The 20373-nt window shown below is 42.0% G+C and overlaps 1 protein-coding gene across 2 annotated transcripts in view; it reads left to right on the top strand.

The window, feature by feature from the left end:
• The window catches only part of ZMAT4 (zinc finger matrin-type 4), a 436096-nt gene that overhangs the window by 66655 nt on the left and 349068 nt on the right, over positions 1-20373 (top strand). For both annotated transcript variants that reach the window (XM_073552848.1, XM_073552849.1), the window contains exon 2: positions 3593-3697. In XM_073552848.1, coding sequence (XP_073408949.1) covers positions 3593-3697 — 105 coding nt within the window. The remainder of the gene's footprint in view (positions 1-3592; positions 3698-20373) is intronic.

Genomic DNA, 20373 nt, shown 5'->3' with positions numbered 1-20373 from the left:
TACTGCTCCTATGTACAAGAATATAACTACTATAATACTGCTCCTATGTGCAAGAATATAACTACTATAATACTGCTCCTATGTACAAGAATATAACTACTATAATACTGCCCCTATGTACAAGAATATAACTGCTATACTACTGCCCCTATGTACAAGAATATAACTACTATAATACTGCCCCCTATGTACAAGAATATAACTACTATAATACTGCTCCTATGTACAAGAATATAACTACTATAATACTGCCCCTATGTACAAGAATATAACTACTATAATACTGCCCCTAATTACAAGAATATAACTACTATAATACTGCCCCCTATGTACAAGAATATAAATACTATAATACTGCCCCCTATGTACAAGAATATAACTACTATAATACTGTTCCTATGTACAAGAATATAACTACTATAATACTGCCCCTATGTACAAGAATATAGCTACTATAATACTGCCCCCATGTACAAGAATATAACTACTATAATACTGCTCCTATGTACAAGAATATAACTACTATAATACTGCTCCTATGTACAAGAATATAACTACTATAATTCTGCCCCTATGTACAAGAATATAACTACTATAATACTGCCACTATGTACAAGAATATAACCACTATAATACTGCCCCTATGTACAGGAATATAACTACTATAATACTGTTCCTATGTACAAGAATATAAATACTATAATACTGCCCCTATGTACAAGAATATAACTATTATAATAATGCCCCTATGTACAAGAATATAGCTACTATAATACTGCCCCCATGTACAAGAATATAACTACTATAATACTGCTCCTATGTACAAGAATATAACTACTATAATACTGCTCCTATGTACAAGAATATAACTACTATAATTCTGCCCCTATGTACAAGAATATAACTACTATAATACTGCCACTATGTACAAGAATATAACTACTATAATACTGCCCCTATGTACAGGAATATAACTACTATAATACTGCCCCTATGTACAAGAATATAACTACTATAATACTGTTCCTATGTACAAGAATATAACTACTATAATACTGCTCCTGTGTACAAGAATATAACTACTACAATACTGCCCCTATGTACAAGAATATAACTACTATAATACTGCCACTATGTACAAGAATATAACTACTATAATACTCCCCCTATATACAAGAATATAACTACTATAATACTGCCCCTATGTACAAGAATATAGCTACTATAATACTGCCCCTATGTACAGGAATATAACTACTATAATACTGCCCCTATGTACAAAAATATAGCTGCTATAATACTGCCCCTATGTACAAGAATATAACTACTATAATACTGCCCCTATGTGCAAGAATATAACTACTATAATACTGCCCCTATGTGCAAGAATATAACTACTATAGTATTGTCCCTATGTACAGAAATATAACTACTATAATACTGCCCCTATGTACAAGAATATAACTACTATAATACTGCCCCTATGTACAGGAATATAGCTACTATAATACTGCCCCTATGTACAAGAATATAACTACTATAATACTGCCCCTATGTACAATAATATAACTACTATAATACTGCTCCTATGTACAATAATATAACTACTATAATACTGCCCCCTATGTGCAATAATATAACTACTATAATACTGCCCCTATGTACAAGAATATAACTACTATAATACTGCCCCTATGTACAGGAATATAGCTACTATAATACTGCCCCTATGTACAAGAATATAACTACTATAATACTGCCCCTATGTACAAGGATATAACTACTATAATACTGCCCCTATGTACAATAATATAACTACTATAATACTGCTCCTATGTACAATAATATAACTACTATAATACTGCCCCCTATGTGCAATAATATAACTACTATAATACTGCCCCTATGTACAAGAATATAACTACTATAATACTGCCTCCTGTGTACCAGAATATAACTACTATAATACTGCCCCTATGTACAAGAATATAACTACTATAATACTGCTCCTATGTACAAGAATATAACTACTATAATACTGCCCCCTATGTACAAGAATATAACTACTATAATACTGCCTCCTGTGTACCAGAATATAACTACTATAATACTGCCCATATGTACAAGAATATAACTACTATAATACTGCCCCTATGTACAAGAATATAACTACTATAATACTGCCCCTATGTACAAGAATATAACTACTATAATACTGCCCCTATGTACAAGAATATAACTACTATAATACTGCCACTATACATAGGAATATTATTATATCACTAACACTGCCCACTCGCTGCATTCGTGACTCAGATGTAACTGTAAAAGGGGATTCCGCCTCTGAAATTCATTCGTCCTGTCATCTATCGCGATACACTGACAGTGAGCTGAGTGCCCCCCACAGACAGTTACCCCATCCGTGCCACTTCTAGCTGCCTCCACTCACCATGACACCTGCCCTTGGTGATACACCAGTACACATGAACACCCAACTTTCTCCAGCAACGGATATGTACACCACTTACACTCTGGCATATACACAAATTAAAACTTTCCCTCGTCAAAGTTGTAGGTACGTTTAGAGCAGCAGAGAACAAAGTTAGATAACATTTTAGATTTTATATACGAAAAAAAGGCTCGGTGCTTACAGAGCTACAAAAAGATGAAACAAAAAGCCATCCATACAAGGCAAAGAGAGATATTATATTTCTGCAATATTATTATTGATATTACATGCCTGCGATTTCCAAAGGCTGAAAATCCTGGGACCAAGCGATTACGTCCCTCGATCACATATATATCCTTTGATGGTGTTTATAGTTGATTATTATTGATATTATGGAAATATTGAACTTCCATTGATATGTGATGTCCCTGAGGACAAACACTGAAGACAATAGTTCTGATGAAGGCCTAAGTACTGGCCAAAACGTCAACATTTTTGTCTACAGTGGATAAATAATAAAATCTCAATCTTTGATTTTTGCATCATATTTGGGAGTGCCGAATTTTCCTTTGAATATTTTAAATGTGATGGGCTTGAGATGACTAATCTTCATTAGATACAATTATCTTCACCTTTGATGTGGCATCAAATCAGAGTTATCTCTTCCGAAAACAGAAATCAGCTGCTCGCTCATTAATTTACAGAGGATGAGGATCATTTTGAAGTTTGACTTATCTGATCCATAACTCAATCCATAGTCTTCTTTATATTGTGATTTTTTTTTTGCAGTTTTATGTGTTTTTTTATTCCATTGACTTAGGATAAACCATTCGCTAAACTTTGCTACAAATTAAAATTCCGCCCAAGTTTGTGGTTGTTTTGTGAGCGGTCGGCCTTCAGTGGAGGAGCGCGATGAAGAATGGCAATAGTTGGTTTGAGTTATTATGAAACTGACAGTCTGAAAAGCGCCGCCAATCCGGCTGTCAGTGATGGATTCATCTCCTCCGTCTTACCCCCCCCCCCTCTTTATTTTTAGTTAGAAACTTAAAAATAAACTTTTTTTTATGATATTCTTTCTTTATAAATCTATTTCAGCAGTTATTTGTGATTTTAAATTGCGCTTTTTGTTTTTTGCATTTTCAGATGAAGTCTGCAGAAGTGGAGGACAGAGCGCTGTTCACGGAGACTTACTGCAAAATCTGCAATGCGCAGTTAATATCCGAGTCTCAGAGGGTTGCACATTACGAGGTGAGCGCATCCAACACCTGTGCTTAACAAAACACAGTAACTGGTGGAGGCTCGAAAAATGAGGATTGGAGAAGGTTTAAAGGGGAACTGTACTTACAAGTAACTTTTCAGAATAGGCTGTCCTGTGTACATGCATGAGGATTAATAATATTTCTGCCAATTATGTGAATTTTTCACCTCTTTTCCCCTCTGCAGACTCTTATCTCTTAATTTACTATTGACGCTGAGCTGCTGGGTGGTGTCTAACTGCTATAATATCTTCCATATACAACACACAGCGAGGAATTCCTGCTCTTCATTTCAGACGGAAGCAGCACTAGACTAGGAGTCAATTATACAGCAGTACTGAGCAGTGTAGATGTGACTCCAGGTCTATTGGGAGGTAAAAGACTTGCTAGAAAGCTCAGCATGATCGATCTTGTGTATTTCTCTACTCCTAACTAGTCCTCAAACCTGACCTCTATATATAGGATAGTAGAAAGTGTAACCTGACACCTCACTGAGCTGGTAGTCTTGAGAAAGACAGAGATTGGCTGTTTTTTTAAAAGGGAATGGCGAGTTCATGAGGCAAGAGAGGCGGCTCATAAGTGGAGAAACAATCAGGTTTCATTGATACGATATATCACAATGTTTCTCTTACCGGCCTGTACTATTGATTAATGCAAAGTTTGTTGAAAGTACAGTTCCCATTTAAGAACTTTACTTACTTGATAATTCAATGTAGAGGACTGAGTTTGTAATTTTACTCTTTAAGACTTCCTCCTTTCTACATATTGATACCTTTTTCAGTTGAATAAACTTACCCTGCAGTCCTATGTAAAGTCATATATAATACATTTTGGAAAGACGTGCAAGAATTTGAACAATTTGCATACTATGATTCCATTTATTGGTATACATTAAGACCCAGTAAGACAATGTGGTTATGACTTAATGTCTTATAGTGAAATATGTATGGGGCATTAGAGTTCACTGTGCATTTCTACTTTTTATTAACTTTTTGCTACTGGTTATTACTTTTTATGGCTTTTTTAGCTGTATGCAGTAGGTTCTGGTGCTCCCCCTAGTGGTGGCTGAAGGCAGTCAAAATGTAATTGTGATCTGTGTATCTGAGAAATACGTGTCAAAATGCAAAACAATAATATGGGGAGAAAATAGGCACCAAAGAAATTTAGAGTAATATTAGAAGAAAAAAAATGCTGTTTATAGATGAAGCTTATGTTTATATTTATCATTGCATTATTAGACATGGGGGTAAACCACAACCCTGTATATGTTCACAGCTACTCATTAAAGAGATTGTCTTATTATAGACAACCCTAATTATATGACAGCGTCTGAGTCCGACCACCCCAATAAAGAGCTGAAGAAAGTTGCAGTGGGGCACTTTTTTTCTTACAGCGGCCACTATTGGAAAAATGTAGTATTGCAGGTGACCATTCAAATAGTTGATTGTGAATGTAGTAGGTGGTGGGAATATGGTTCCACTTCTTTCTATGATGTAATAGTGTATACACATACCTTTAGTATGGTTTGGCTCAGCATCAAACCCAGATCCCGAGATGGAATTGGATTTACCGTATTTACTGAGCGGAGTTTGCAAACAAGGGCTGCAAAGATTGCAAAGATAAAAGGGGAATTCATCAATACTGACGTTTTGTTCACCAGTCCTGATCCAGAATTTACTGCAGTAAGATGCCCCAAATTCAATAATAGATGCACACTGCTTAATGAATTTGATGCTTGTGGGCCCTCGTTATAAAGCGTTCTCCAGTCCATTACATTTCTGCTATAATTTATGGAAATTATATTGGATCTGTTAGTCCTTGCAAGGCTGCACTTATTCAACTAAGCTCTACCCAATTTTCCAAAAATTGTCCAAAATATAAAAATGCACTTTTTTGGGACAGTTTTCTGGCGTAAAATGCTTAATACATTAACCCTACATCTCTTAAATTGAGACACAAATTCAGATCTAGAAACAGAATAAAAGTTGAGATACAGAATTCAGGATGCTGGTAAGGCTAGATTTGGCTGAGAACCAGAATTTAGTTGGTTTTGCGGGGTACAGGATGCCAAACATGGTGGGGTAGACAGGAGTTGAGCTTGTGCGTCACAGGTTTACCGCGACAGAGAGGAGCCAGAAGACCACAGTGTCTGATTTCTCCTACTCCTGCACTGTTTAGAAGCACTTCTCCTTCATATTTAACTGTGTAGTTTTCTTCAGGGGTTAATCTGCTCAGTTGAGAGCTCCTAGAAGCTTTCCTGCATTAAGACTCTCAGCTGTTCACTGATAGCCACTCCCATCTCCTTTATATTCTGGGCCCTGGCTAGCACTCATTGTCAGAGACATCTTCATGCTGTATAGTTAGGAGATAGTGGTTTGTGGTTGTTGTTTGAGAAGGCGTTTGGTGGACTTATCCAAGACTGTTGCTATGTTTTGGGTGTGTGCTAATTCCCCTCCTTCTTCTACTCCTACTCTCCTTCTCCTCCACTCCCCGGTGTATTCCTTTGGTTTCTGTGTGAGTATATTTGTATGATTGGTATTTTCCTTTATCCCTGTTTGTATTACCTTGTTAGTCTGGTTGGTGTATTATGGTACACTTCTACTCCCCTCTTCCATGGGTGGGGGAATGGTCCAGAGTGAGGGCGGATTCAGGAGCTAAGGCAAGGTACTTGTCCCTAGTGTCTTCTCCATCAGAAGTGATCTGGTGAACAGAACGAGCTAGGGCGCCCCATAGAGTTTTGGACAGGGAAAGAGCCCCTGGCCCTGTGACACCCGACAACGGAATCGTGACACTGTGGCAACCAGTTGGCTCATCCTCAGGATTTAAGGATTCAGGCTCAAATCCAAGGGTTCCACATTCAGGATTTGTAGTACAGTATATAGAATTGGAGTAAATAGCACAGAAAGCGTCAGCTCACCTTGACCCGTTTTGACCTCCTGCTTGCATACCGACACCTCGCACAGTCAAAGGCGAAGCAACCACAGCGGAATCCAATTAGAGTCCGATGTATCCAGCACTATACACACACATGGCTATGAAACGTGAACGATCAACGCGTTTCGACTTTACGTCTTATTCATGATCATGACTGACTCTATATAAAATTTGAGGTTTATACCCCAAGGCATCTTTCTGTATCAACAAACCCAAAGGGTCTTAAGGTAGCAGCACGAGTATAGGATTTAGGGATCAGGATTCTGGACATGGGGAGATATATTGGCTTAACAGTTCTGGAAACATGGGGAAGACAGTGGAGTCAAGTCCCAGCTCAAGATCATCCGGGAAGATGACAAGGAAAACCATGTTCTGCACAGATCTTGGGTTTTAAAAAATATTCGATGTATTGGGGAAGTTGGTCTGTGGCTTAAGAACAGCCATCAGGAAGACCACCAGGCAAACCTTGCCCTGCAGGAAGTGGTGAAGAGTGGGGGCAGGGGGTCTCAGCAGGCTCATAAGTTACTGGTTAAAGGATACACATCTGGATTCCATGTTACTGGTACTGAATCAGATTTTGGAGTTCAAGATTCAGATACAAGTTCACAGGTTTGCACCCCAGTGACCCCTTTCTGGTAAAAACAAGCTGAAAGTGTTTCAGGGTTTCAGTTTATACGGGGCAGGAATCCGGACGCATACAAGGTGCAGATAATCCAGAAACGGAGCACCTAACCTATACCTCATAGATATCATGGATCCATCTCTGATTTCTAATTTGGGAGGCTATCCAACTGTCCTGGAGCGCAGACGTGTATATATATCCAAGTTTTAACTGTATCTAAGCTGGCAATGTGAGGGGGAAAATACTGTGTGAGGGACGATTTTGAAGCCTTATAATTATGGGGGAGCATTGTGTTTGAACCATTTATTGTGATGGGACACTATGGGTGCATTATACTTTGGGGGTGCACTGTGGGGTCATCACACTGTGTGGAAGGTCGCTATGGGGAGTATTATACTATGTGGGGGGCACTATACTGTGTTTCTGTTGGAGGCATTTTTGGTGTATCATACTGTATGGCTTTCATGAAACGGATAGTGAATGGGAACACTAAAGGGCTAAACTAGAGGCAATATTTTTGCTTGGGGGCACAAAAAAGGACCAGGTGAGGTTAGAGTTTTGGCTTAAAAGTGAGGATATACCTAAATCCTACGAGCGGCACAAAACTAATCCCATCTGCCGCAATGGCAGTTGCTGAGGTTAGGTGATCCAAATACCGTGCCCACCACTCTGATGGGAGAGTGAAGTTATCCCCCTGCAGACCATCCTTCCTGGTCCATCCATAGATCAGTCTTTCTATGCCCCAAGTGATTGACCAGGATGAGAGGTGGATGCATCTACGCCCTATAAATATTTGATCACATTGCTGATGTGTATTGACCTTTCCTCGGCACGTCGCCCATCAGAGGTCTTTCAGGAGCTGGAGCAGAAGACTTTTTGTTAATGTCACACCTAAGAAGAAGCTGGGGATGACTTAGTCACAAAGACCTTGAACTTCTGACGTTTCTTTAAGCCATTACATTTGAGAAACTGCCTTCAAAGGGAATATATTCCTCCAAAGTGACAGCGTAAATGTATTTTTCTCACCTCTGTTTGACTTCAGACTAATCATTTCTCAGAATGCCGGCACTAAATGCTACATGGAGAGTAACACCTTCTAGGAAATGTGTTATAAAGTGCTGCGTACATCTCACCTAATGCCGCCACACTGCCCACAGAGCACGAGACACGTCCCAGGACTATAAATACATTCCAACTTCAATTGGCACAATCCATTTTCCCTTCTATTACTGTCGGTCTCTCCGGGTAAGTTTCTGCAAAAGTTTAGAGTGAATTTCTATCACTGAACACCATTTTTTAAAAAAAATCTCTCTCAGCTATTGTAAGTCATTGCATGATATATCTATAGAAACGTAAGAAGTCATGAACAGTATACAGTAAGCTCATGAGCACCCCCTAGTGGTGCCTGCAGGGAGCCATCATTTTATCATTTAAAGGCGTTTTCCACTACTAGAACAACCCCTTCTTCAAAATATTTGGCTCCCAAAAAATAATAAAGCCTATACTCACCCCAAATGCTGGCGCCATTCCTGCGGTGTCAGCACTCACTCTTCTGGGTCTCCTGTGTGGTTGTTGGGACACATGACGCTGGCACCCAATCAGCACTGGCGTCACTGTCCCCACCTTAGGACAAATTGAACATGATGGGGAGGTCTGGGTTGCAGCTGATCTTGAACTTCCTTTTCGTGTTCAGTTTGACATGAGGCAGGGACAGTGATGCGGGTTATGATTAGGCACCGGTATCCCTTGTTAGAACCACAGCACGGAAGCCCCGGGAAAGCGAGTACTGACACAGCGGGAACGAGGCCGGCATTGGAGGTGGGTATAAGCTTTATTATTTTATGGAGGCCAAGCAAGGGATATGAGAAGAAGTTGTCCAAGTAGTGATCAGTAGTGCAACAATCAGAGGAAAAGTATTACAGAAACATGTCACTACTTCTGCGTTTATCACCCACTCCTGGTTTTGGCTTGTAAGGGAGGGACAGGTCTCTAGTTGTGACCTGAACAACCTCAATATCTATGTCCAGTCCTTCCCCTACAGAAAACTGTACTCTTCTTTCCAGCATACCTGCTTCTCCAGATTCAGCTTCCTCCGGGCACTTCCCAGGCGAAACCGGTCCCTCTTTCAGGCGACCCCCAGCAATGGAGACACAGTCCAAGTTAACTATAACACTTTCCTTACTGAGTACTTCACACGTTACATCCACAGTTGGTATATCGAGACATTTACTGGTTTACTCATCTTTCCCTTTCTGGCTGTCGCTTCTGTGCAGTACATGTGCGGACTGGACGTCCTAGACTGCTCCCCAGTTCCTTCCTGGCCTGACCTCGCCATGATGACAATTCCTTCTGCCTGTTTTGCCCCAGACTCGAAATCATCAGTCACCAGGTTTGGTTGCCTCTTGTAAAGCATCCGGACCATCCGTACCAATCTCGTCGAAGCTCCAACTTTCTTCATCTCATCTGTCCTACCAATTCCTGCCCTAAAAGCATCGGCCCAGGCGATAAGTCGCCACATATTTCCTTTCCTGCACTGGCCCACTGCTATGACACACAGTGGCTGTGGGTAATGTGGGCTGCAGCACTTGAACGTTGCGTGGCTGCCAAGCTGTCCGGGCCTATGGCCCATGTGGATCCTAGGGCACCCTGGCCCCATCTGACTTAACTTCCCAATAAGCTTTCCCTGTTACTACCTGGCAGCCCCTCCTACAATTAACCCTCTAAAGAACATCCTATAAGCCCCCACTAGCATGCCTCCCATCTAGTGGCCCGCAACAGAACTACACTTACCCGTATCTATAGGAACTATATACTAAAATGCCCTCCTCTAATGTCCCCCAAGAAGGATGCACTGGCTTACCCTAACCGTACATGAACATTGGTCTCATATATTATACAATACTATATTAAAGGAGCACAAAACAATATCATACAGTTCTGTACAAAATGGTAATCTAATATATAAAGCTCAAGTGTGTGTGTGTGTATGTGTGTATGTCCGGGATTGGCATCCGCACCGTCGCAGCTACAGTCACAAAATTTGGCACAGTCACACGTCTGGACCCCGAGAGCGTCCTAAGCTATATTGTGAGGCGAAATTTTAACCCTGCGTGTTCCAATTCACCAAACAAATTTGCCCCTATCTACATAATGGGGAAAAAGTGTGTGCGCATCAAGCCCCGCCCTTCATTATGATGTCAAAATGGTTGCCATGGCGACGCTGATTCATCATAGGTTGCAATGGGGACGTTTATGTCATAACGGTTGCCATGGTGATGATGATGTCATAATGGGTATATGGGCATGGGACTATGGGATGGAGGATGTGTGATGAGTATATGGGCATTGAACTAAGGGATGGAGGATATGTATGACGGGTATATGGGCACGGGACTATGGGATGGCGGATGTGTGATGGGTATATGGGCACGGGACTATGGGATGGAGGATGTGTGATGGATATATGGGCACGGGACTATGGGATGGAGGATGTGTGATGAGTATATGGGCATTGAACTAAGGGATGGAGGATATGTATGACGGGTATATGGGCACGGGACTATGGGATGGAGGATGTATGATGGGTATATGGGCATTGAACTAAGGGATGGAGGATATGTATGACGGGTATATGGGCACGGGACTATGGGATGGCGGATATGTGATGGGTATATGGGCACGGGACTATGGGATGGAGGATGTGTGATGGATATATGGGCACGGGACTATGGGATGGAGGATGTGTGATGGATATATGGGCACGGGACTATGGGATGGAGGATGTGTGATGGATATATGGGCACGGGACTATGGGATGGAGGATGTGTGATGGATATATGGGCACGGGACTATGGGATGGAGGATGTGTGATGGATATATGGGCGCGGGACTATGGGATGGAGGATATGTATGATGGGTATATGGGCACGGGACTATGGGATGGCGGATAATTATAATTTGCTATAACTAACCACAGTTAGTTACTATGCCCGGGCAGTGCCGGGCTCTTCAGCTAGTAGTGTATATAAAGCTCAAGTGTGTGTATGTATGTGTGTGTGTGTATGTGTGTATGTCCGGGATTGGCATCCGCACCGTCGCATCTAGAGCCACAAAATTTGGCACAGTCACACATCTGGACCCCGAGAGCGTCCTAAGCTATGTTGTGAGGCGAAATTTTAACCCCGCGCGTTTCAATTCACCAAACAATTTTACCCCTATCTACATAATGATTCATCATAGGTTGCAATGGGGACGTTTATGTCATAACGGTTGCCATGGTGATGATGATGTCATAATGGGTATATGGGCACGGGACTATGGGATGGAGGATGTGTGATGGGTATATGGGCACTGGACTAAGGGATGGAGGATATGTATGACGGGTATATGGGCACAGGACTATGGGATGGAGGATATGTCTGATGGGTATATGGGCATGGGACTATGAGATGAAGGATGTGTGATGGGTATATGGGCACGGGACTATGGGATGGAGGATATGTATGATGGGTATATGGGCACTCGACTATGGGATGACGAATATGTATGATGGGTATATGGGCATGGGACTATGAGATGAAGGATGTGTGATGGGTATATGGGCACGGGACTATGGGATGGAGGATATGTATGATGGGTATATGGGCACTCGACTATGGGATGGAGGACATGTATGATGGGTATATGGGCACGGGACTATGGGATGGAGGATGTGTGATGGGTATATGGGCACGGGACTATGGGATGGAGGATATGTTTGATGGGTATATGGGCACGGGACTATGGGATGGAGGATAATTATAATTTGCTATAACTAACCACAGTTAGTTACTATGCCCGGGCAGCGCCGGGCTCTTCAGCTAGTCTAATATATAAAGCTCAAGTGTGTGTATGTATGTGTGTACGTGTGTGTATGTCGGGGATTGGCATCCGCACCGTCGCAGCTACAGCCACAAAATTTGGCACAGTCAGAAATCTGGACCCCGAGAGCGTCCTAAGCTATGTTGTGAGGCGAAATTTTAACCCCGCGCGTTCCAATTCACCAAACAATTTTACCCCTATCTACATAATGGGGAAAAAGTGTGTGTGTATCAAGCCCCGCCCCTCATTATAATGTCATAATGGTTGACTATGGGATGGAGGATGTGTATATGGACACTGGACTATGGGATGGAGGATATGTATGACGGGTATATGGGCACGGGACTATGGGATGGCGGATATGTATGATGGGTATATGGGCACGGGACTATGGGATGGAGGATATGTATGATGGGTATATGGGCATGGGACTATGAGATGAAGGATGTGTGATGGGTATATGGGCACTTGACTATGGGATGGCGAATATGTGTGATGGGTATATGGGCACGGGACTATGGGATGGAGAATATGTATGATGGGTATATGGGCATGGGACTATGGGATGGAGGATGTGTGATGGGTATATGGGCACTTGACTATGGGATGGCGAATATGTGTGATGGGTATATGGGCACGGGACTATGGGATGGAGAATATGTGTGATGTGTATATGGGCATGGGACTATGGGATGGAGGATGTGTGATGGGTATATGGGCATGGGACTATGGGATGGAGGATATGTATGATGGGTATATGAACACGGGCCTATGGGATCGTGGATATGTATGATGGGTATATGGGCACGGGACTATGGGATGGAGGATAATTATAATTTGTTATAAATAACCACAGTTAGTTACTATGCCCGGGCAGCGCTGGGGTCTTCAGCTAGTACATATATATATACTTGTGGCAATACCATAAAAGATGAGCGATAATACATATTTCTATGTAGCAGTACCGCAGGCATTTATCGTAGACATTATCAAATAGCAATATTCAAACATTAACAATTGAAGGGCAATCAGAGGAAGGGAAGCAAGAAGGACATTATATCTCACCCCCTTTACAGGCTTACAAATACTGATGTAAAATACTGACCAGATACTGATCATGTGCACGTGGCATAAGTTGTTAAATTCATACAAATGTTCACACCTGGCCTCTGAAATCAAGGTTATGCATCTCTGTAATTAAATCTCCAGTTTACCTGCATTACAGTCTTGTAAATAATTATTGCTTTGTTGAAAGACACCAGGCAACATTTAATTCACTGTTACATTTCTGCATTTGGCCATTGCCCTGCTGGACATTTACTTCTCTTGTTATATTGCCACTTTTGACCATTGCACTGCTGGAAGATACCGTACTGCATTTAGTTCTCTGTTACATTGCTGCTATTAACCTTTGACCTGCTGTAAGCTAAGAGATTACATTTACTGCTCAGTTACTCCAGTGTTTAACCATTGCCTTGCTTGATGAAGCAATATTACATTACTGTGATTAACCTCTTCCCTGCTGGAAGCTTCCAGTTTCCTTTATTGCAGCTGTTTCTATGTTATTGCTGCTACTTCTGTGTCCACAATACTGCCTCTTCTTCATCTGTGCTACCTGCTCTGCTTATTTTTCTGTTGTCATGCATTCCTTACTCTCTGGGTCTTCACTGATCCATGTGTCACCCATCAAAGTCGCTCCACTGTATAGTTGTCTTTGGTCTGTGTTGCTCACCCACACCTATGGTTTTGAGAATCAACCTCATTAGGTGAGCCTTTACAACAGGAAAGGTGACTTAAGAGTGATCATATCATAGATTATCACTTGAATACATGTGGAAGCCAGTGCAAGAAAACCTTGACCGCCATAACATCATACAGATCATGTGTACCCCAGAGCAGATGAACAACAGTAGGGTCATCAATGCTGTATAAAAAACATGCAAGAGTTGCCCTTCATTGTATCACCTATATTGTTAACCAGGCACAAATGCCATATATATATATATATATATGTAGTGGTCTTTTGCTGCCCAGTCCCATAAAACTGAGGTGCATGAGACGCTATACCAGGCACAGCCACTATAAAATGTAAGGCGCTATGCTTGAATCAAGGCGATGCTATGCAGTCCCTTCAGTCAGGTGATTGGTGGCAGCAGTTGAACCCCACTTATCGGACAACTTTCAAAGGATAGGTCATCAGTATAAAATTTGCAGAAAACCCACCTCTTTGATTTTAGAAAAGACAATTAGTTATCATTAGATGAAAATATGTAAAATTAAATAGCTGATGAAGGATTAAATTGAATTAGGACGGGTTCACAGCCCATCTTTGTCCCTGTTCATTACTCCACGTAGGGCTTTTGTTTTAATTCCCGAAAAATCAGATTCAGATACAACTTTGATGGAGACGTAGTCAAGGAAAATGCCGCGTACTATTGAAACTTTCAAGCTTACTTTGCACATTCAATTAATTAAAAAAAACATTGTGCTGCAGAGAACACTCCTACTGACGCTTTACAGGCGCTAGATACATGATTAGAATTGATTAAGCCATTGACTTCAATCAGGCAAATGCAGTCCGAAATATGAAACTTTGGATTCCACTTGACCTCATTTTTGGTGGTGTCCTTCCAACTATTACGATAATATGTCCAGCTTAAAACAGATAAACACCACTGGAAAAAAAAGGTCTAAAGGTGTCAAAAATTGCATATTTCAAACTCCATTTGCCTTAACGAGACTTATTCAAATCCCATTTTTCGGGAATTGAAGCCCCAGATGTAGCCATGAACCAGAACACAGACATGATGTGAAACCGACCAAGTCCAACGACTCGGTCTTCTGATGACAATGGAGGGAAAATTAAGTAATGGGATACGTGTGAGCACTGACATAAGCCAAGGCTATGTGAAGTTTCCTGGCAGCGACGCAGTCGGAGCGCCAATATCCAATCATCGTTATTACCTTCGCGTAACACATTAAGGTATTAAATGTGCATTATTAGTCATCTGGGATTAGTCGCCGTGGAGGTCTGCAGCCCTCGACTCCCAGCGTGTTCTTTATTCCTGTTCATAAACAATCGGCTTTGTATTATTACCATTATGATTCATTTTCCGAGCAGAGAGGCAGACAATGTTTTGACCGGTTTTCCAATTGTATCACGTTTGAATCTGTAGGTTACGTGCAATAAGGTCACATGTATGAAGCATGGCAGGGCGGCATGCTATAGGGAAGATTTATTAATATCGGCACACTCTATGATGGTGTTGCTGTCTATTCTCCAGTGTAGGGTTTGTCAATATTAGCACTGGACGACGTGTTAACTTACCGAGCAGTCGCGTCATTCTGCATTCATTTACAACCCTATGTGCTTATTCCCGTTGCACCTGAACTATGTTACTAGCACTGTCCCATCTGTAAAAATATAGAAGAAAAGTGCATGTTGCGATTTTTTTTGAAAATTAAATTACATCGACTGTTGTGTTGTCCGTTTTTTATAGCAATTTTAGCATTATAAGTCATGTGCTTCAGTCGAAAAGGCATGGGAAGAAAGACATTGCTGATGCCAGTGGCAAAAGATTGGAATGAAGGAAACTGCTGATGCTAGTGGCAGAAGATTGGAAAGTGGAACATTGCTGTTGTTAATGGGGGAAAGGGGCACAATGGTGCCGTCACTGGTGAAGAATCGGATAGGGTAAGAATAGCTAATGTCATTGTGGGAGGCATTTTGCTGTCAGAAGGAAAAACAGGATGGAGGACAAATCTGCTGCCAGTTGTGCTTTCTTGGTGCTTCTAGGCAGGTATTATGAGCTGCACCGTGCAATTTCTTTGCTGCTGCATTGCAAAAACTCCTGCTCATTGGGGGTGTTATGTTTGTTGCATGGTGGTTTTTGATAGGTGATCTTAGGAATGATATGAGCATTTCGTAGTAGTATTTCCCAACATCACCATGGAAAGGCTGATGAGTCCTGTGGAGGAAAAGCTTGACAAGTTCTGCACTAAAGGGACCAGAATTTTACACCAACTATATTTGTATGAAATGTAAATTTAATTGCTAAAATAAAAAAATGACACTTTTTTTGGCGCTTTTTACTATTTTAATATGACTTGGGCAAATAACCTATGGTATATGGTTGTATGGTGACAGATCCATAGACGGCTGCTGCAAACCCATTGCTGTGCAAAGAAGTCTTTGTACTAGGAATCAATGGATGTGATCCCAGAAGTTCTTGAAGACTTTATAGCACCATATCCTCTGCATTGATATTTATTTAAAGTGTTCTCCTCTTTATAGAAAATAATGTACTAACGTGTCATAACATACTAAGGTGAGTCAGCCATAGTAGGTGTGACTTGTGCTATCCACCAACTACTGAACCCATGCAGCTTTCCCTTATTTTGTCCCACTCTGGACTGGTACGTAATGGGTTCATCACATGTGCAGATACAGAAGATTTTACATCCTGCATATTTGTTGAATATTGCAGCTTAGTCAACTCACATAGATTTTTGCTGCAATACCAGACACAGTCCATAGACAAGGGTGGCGCTGTTTTAAAAACAAAAAAATCAGACTCTTCATTTTAATCTTAAAAATTTAACATAAAAAATATACCCATTTAAAGTTTGTCAAAAACATGTGAACAGACTTGTTTGAAGGGAACGTATCATCAGAAAATTACATTTTTTCAATCTTATATATTTTATCAGAATTCCTGCAATTTTCAAAGTGAACACTTTTCAGCAGTCTCATCATCACAGACAGGAATACAATGAAAGGTAACAACTTTATATACAGCAGTAACACAGGCTCCACCATTCATAGTACGTGATGTCACAGCTCACCTCCTCCTATACAATCACTGATTACACCTCTATATACAGTATATAACAGATTCCACCATTCACAATAGGCGATGTCACAGCTCACCTAATCCTGTACAATGACTGATAACATCCTCTAAATACAGTAGAAAATACAGGATCCACCATTCACAATAGGTGATGTCACAGCTCACCTCCTCCTGTACAGTTACTGATAACAACTCTATATACAGTAGATAACACAAGAGCCACCATTCACAATATGTGATGTCGCAGTTCACCTCCTCCTCCTGTACAATGACTGATAACACCTCTATATACAGTAGATAGCACAGGTTCCACCATTCACAATAGGTGATATCACAGCTCACCTCCTCCTCCTGTACAATGACTGATAACACCTCTATATACAGTAGATAGCACAGGATCCGCCATTCACAATAGGTGATGTCACAGCTCACCTTCTCCACTTCTTTGTACAATGACCTTTGCCCAGATCTGAGCATGCCCAGAAAGATCTGCAGAATGAAATGAGTCAGAGTCAGCTTTTTGCTCTCTATTAGAGATGGGCGAACCCGAACAGTAAAGTTCGGCATCAGTACCGAACACCTACTGTTTGGGCATGGACACCGAACACGGACTTCGCCGGGAAGTCCTTGTTACTGTTTGTGCCCGAACACCGGGTGTTTGTCGCTCTGTCATGCGCATGGCAGCGCGGCAAACACCGCTTCTGAAATCATCCCCGCCGGTCATAAAGTCGCGGTTCCCACGCTGTCAAAGGACAGCGGGAGCGCTCAGCTGGGATTGGAGGTATAAAGTTTACCTACTACCGCTAATTACAGTGAGAGTAGGAGCGGCGGATAGGGGTATTCATCAGCCACTCCTGTGATGTAAATAAATAATTTAAAAAAAAAAACAGTGTGGGTTCCTCTGTATTTTTGATAACCAGCCAGACAAAACCCTCAGCTTCAGCATCAGCAAGGTTGATTATGTAGAATAGAGGGGTTCCCATGTTTTTTTTAAATTATTTATTTACAGCGCAGGAGCGGCTGATGAATACTCCCATGTGCTGCTCCTGCTCTCACTCTAATTAGCGGTAGCAGGTGTCGGATGATGGAATCAGTAGTCCCATCAGCTGACACCATTGACCGGAGGTAAGCTTTATACCTCCGATCACAGCTGAGCGCTCCCGTTGTCTTTTGACAGCGTGAGAACCGTGGCTCTCTGATCAGCGTTTGGCGGCGCATGCGTCCTTTTGACGGTGCGCTGACCAGCGCCAAACGCAACCTGTTGCAATTTGGTTGCGCTTGGCGCACCGTCAAAATGACGCATGCGCCGCCAAACGCATACTGCGCACGGCCTGCGTCCCCAGTGATAAAGATAAGGGACACAGGACGCATGCGCTCGTAGGCGGAGCTACTGGAGGAGGTGCGGCAGGGGGCGGGGCTTAGCGGTGGCCGTGCGCAGACCGTCGCTGCGCCCTGAAACGCTAATGTGAAACCACCCTAAACCGAACAGACCTTGGCAGCTCTTTATATCTTCCTCCTCCATTTTGCAGTTTTTGCTGTTCACTTTAAGACTCGTCTGCTCTTTGATATTTGTCTTCATTTCAAGCCTCTTGTATCATCCCTGGCACATTTGCATTTGCTTATTTATTTATATCTGCCACTTGCGCTTGCAGGATGCTCCGAGTGAGCACTAATCAGACTTGTGTAGCGAGCGCGGAGGACATGCTTAGATGTGCTCATACCACAGTGTTATACGTGCTGCTGTTTTCATCCCCTCTCACAGATCGCTATTCATTATCTTATACTAGGACTGCTTGCTTCCATCTGGTGACACCAAAATAAAACGCTCCTTGCACGACATACTGTGGCAAGTGTCATCCCCGTGTAGTCATGGGGAGGAACAAAGTGACATGATTAATCAGCCGCGCAGCCTGGATGACAAGGCAACCTTGAGACGCCCGAAACAGATGTTTCTTCTTGCTCTTGATAATCTTGTGAATTGCAGAGAATTTTTGCAGCATCGATTCAAGAGTTTTTAAATAACACTTCCCATGAAAATGGATTTATAGGATTAGAGAAACATGGTGGTTCTGCTTCAGAAACGGCGTGACTCTGGTACATAAGGTGTGTCTGGTAGCACAGTGTTCAAGTAGATGCATGCAGTACCAGATACAGCCAGTGAACAGGGTTGGCGCTGTTTTTGAAGGATAGCAAGCTTGTTTTCCTAATCCCATATAAACCTTATAAATAGCATTGAAATTTGGTAAAACATTTCTAACATGTCGCTGTCATGGGTTTACCACGACAGAGAAGAGCCAGAAGACTGCAGCGTCTGAGTTCTCCTACTCCTGCACTGAATAGAAGCACTTCACCTTCTTATTACAATTTATAAATCTCTTTTGGCAGTACAGGAGTTAATCTGCCATGTTGAGAGCTCTTGGAGCTAAGGCTCTCAGCTGTGCACTGTTAGCCACTCCCATCCCCTATATAATCTGGGTCCTGACTTACACACATTGTCAGAATTAGCTTTTTGCTGCATCGCTTGGAGGTTGTTGGTGGTTATTTGAGTAGGCACTTGGTGGATTTATCTGTAACTGTTGCTTGATTTTTTTGAGTGTGATAATTCCCTTTCTTCTCCTACATTGGTTTAACCCCATCCTCCACTCCCTGGAGCATACCTCTGTCATATGTGTGTGTATATTTGTATGTTTGGTATTTTTCGTTAACCCTGTTCGTATTACCTTGTTAGTCTGTTTGGTGTACAATGGTACACTACTACTTCCCTCTTTCCTGGGTGGGGGAAGGGTACAGTTCGAGGGCAGATTCATGAACTAATGCAAGGTACGTGGCCCTGGCATCTTCACCTTCAGAAGTAACCCGGGGAGCAGGGCGAACTATGGCACCCCCTAGTGTTAGGGACAGGGAAGGAACCCCTGTGACCGGGGTCACCCGACAACAGAGTCGTGACAGTCGCCTAATTTTTTGTAGAATTTTAGTCCAAAATGTGGGTGCCTCTAGTGCACACAAACTCTTTAATGTTTAGTTGCCAAAAGTCCTGAATTTGACAGGACTTTTCCAATATTTTAGTTAGAAACTGTTAAACTCTCCTGGTGAGGGAGATCCATGAAGCCGCAGGTCCAGGTGGATACACTGACCCAGAGTGATGGCAAAGCTGGTTGGAAGGGACGTTGGCACAGTAAGGACCTGGACAACAGACTATGATGGACGGTAAACAAACAAGTAAGGCAGGACACACCGCAAGTCACAGAATCAGTATAGAAGATGAAGCGGAAATTGACAGGTCTGAAACAGAATTAGGTTATAGGTAGCAGAATCCAGAACAGATTGTAATGCAATGTGAACAGTCTCTAGTCAGAGTCAGTGATGCTTACAGTAAATGATGGGTTAACCAGCAGGTCA

The sequence above is a fragment of the Dendrobates tinctorius genome, unplaced genomic scaffold, assembly GCF_039654945.1.
Source record: "Dendrobates tinctorius isolate UK_male_01 unplaced genomic scaffold, ASM3965494v1 ptg000196l, whole genome shotgun sequence".
NCBI classification, from domain to species: Eukaryota; Metazoa; Chordata; class Amphibia; order Anura; family Dendrobatidae; genus Dendrobates; species Dendrobates tinctorius.
This window is presented reverse-complemented; position numbering and strand designations above follow the sequence as displayed.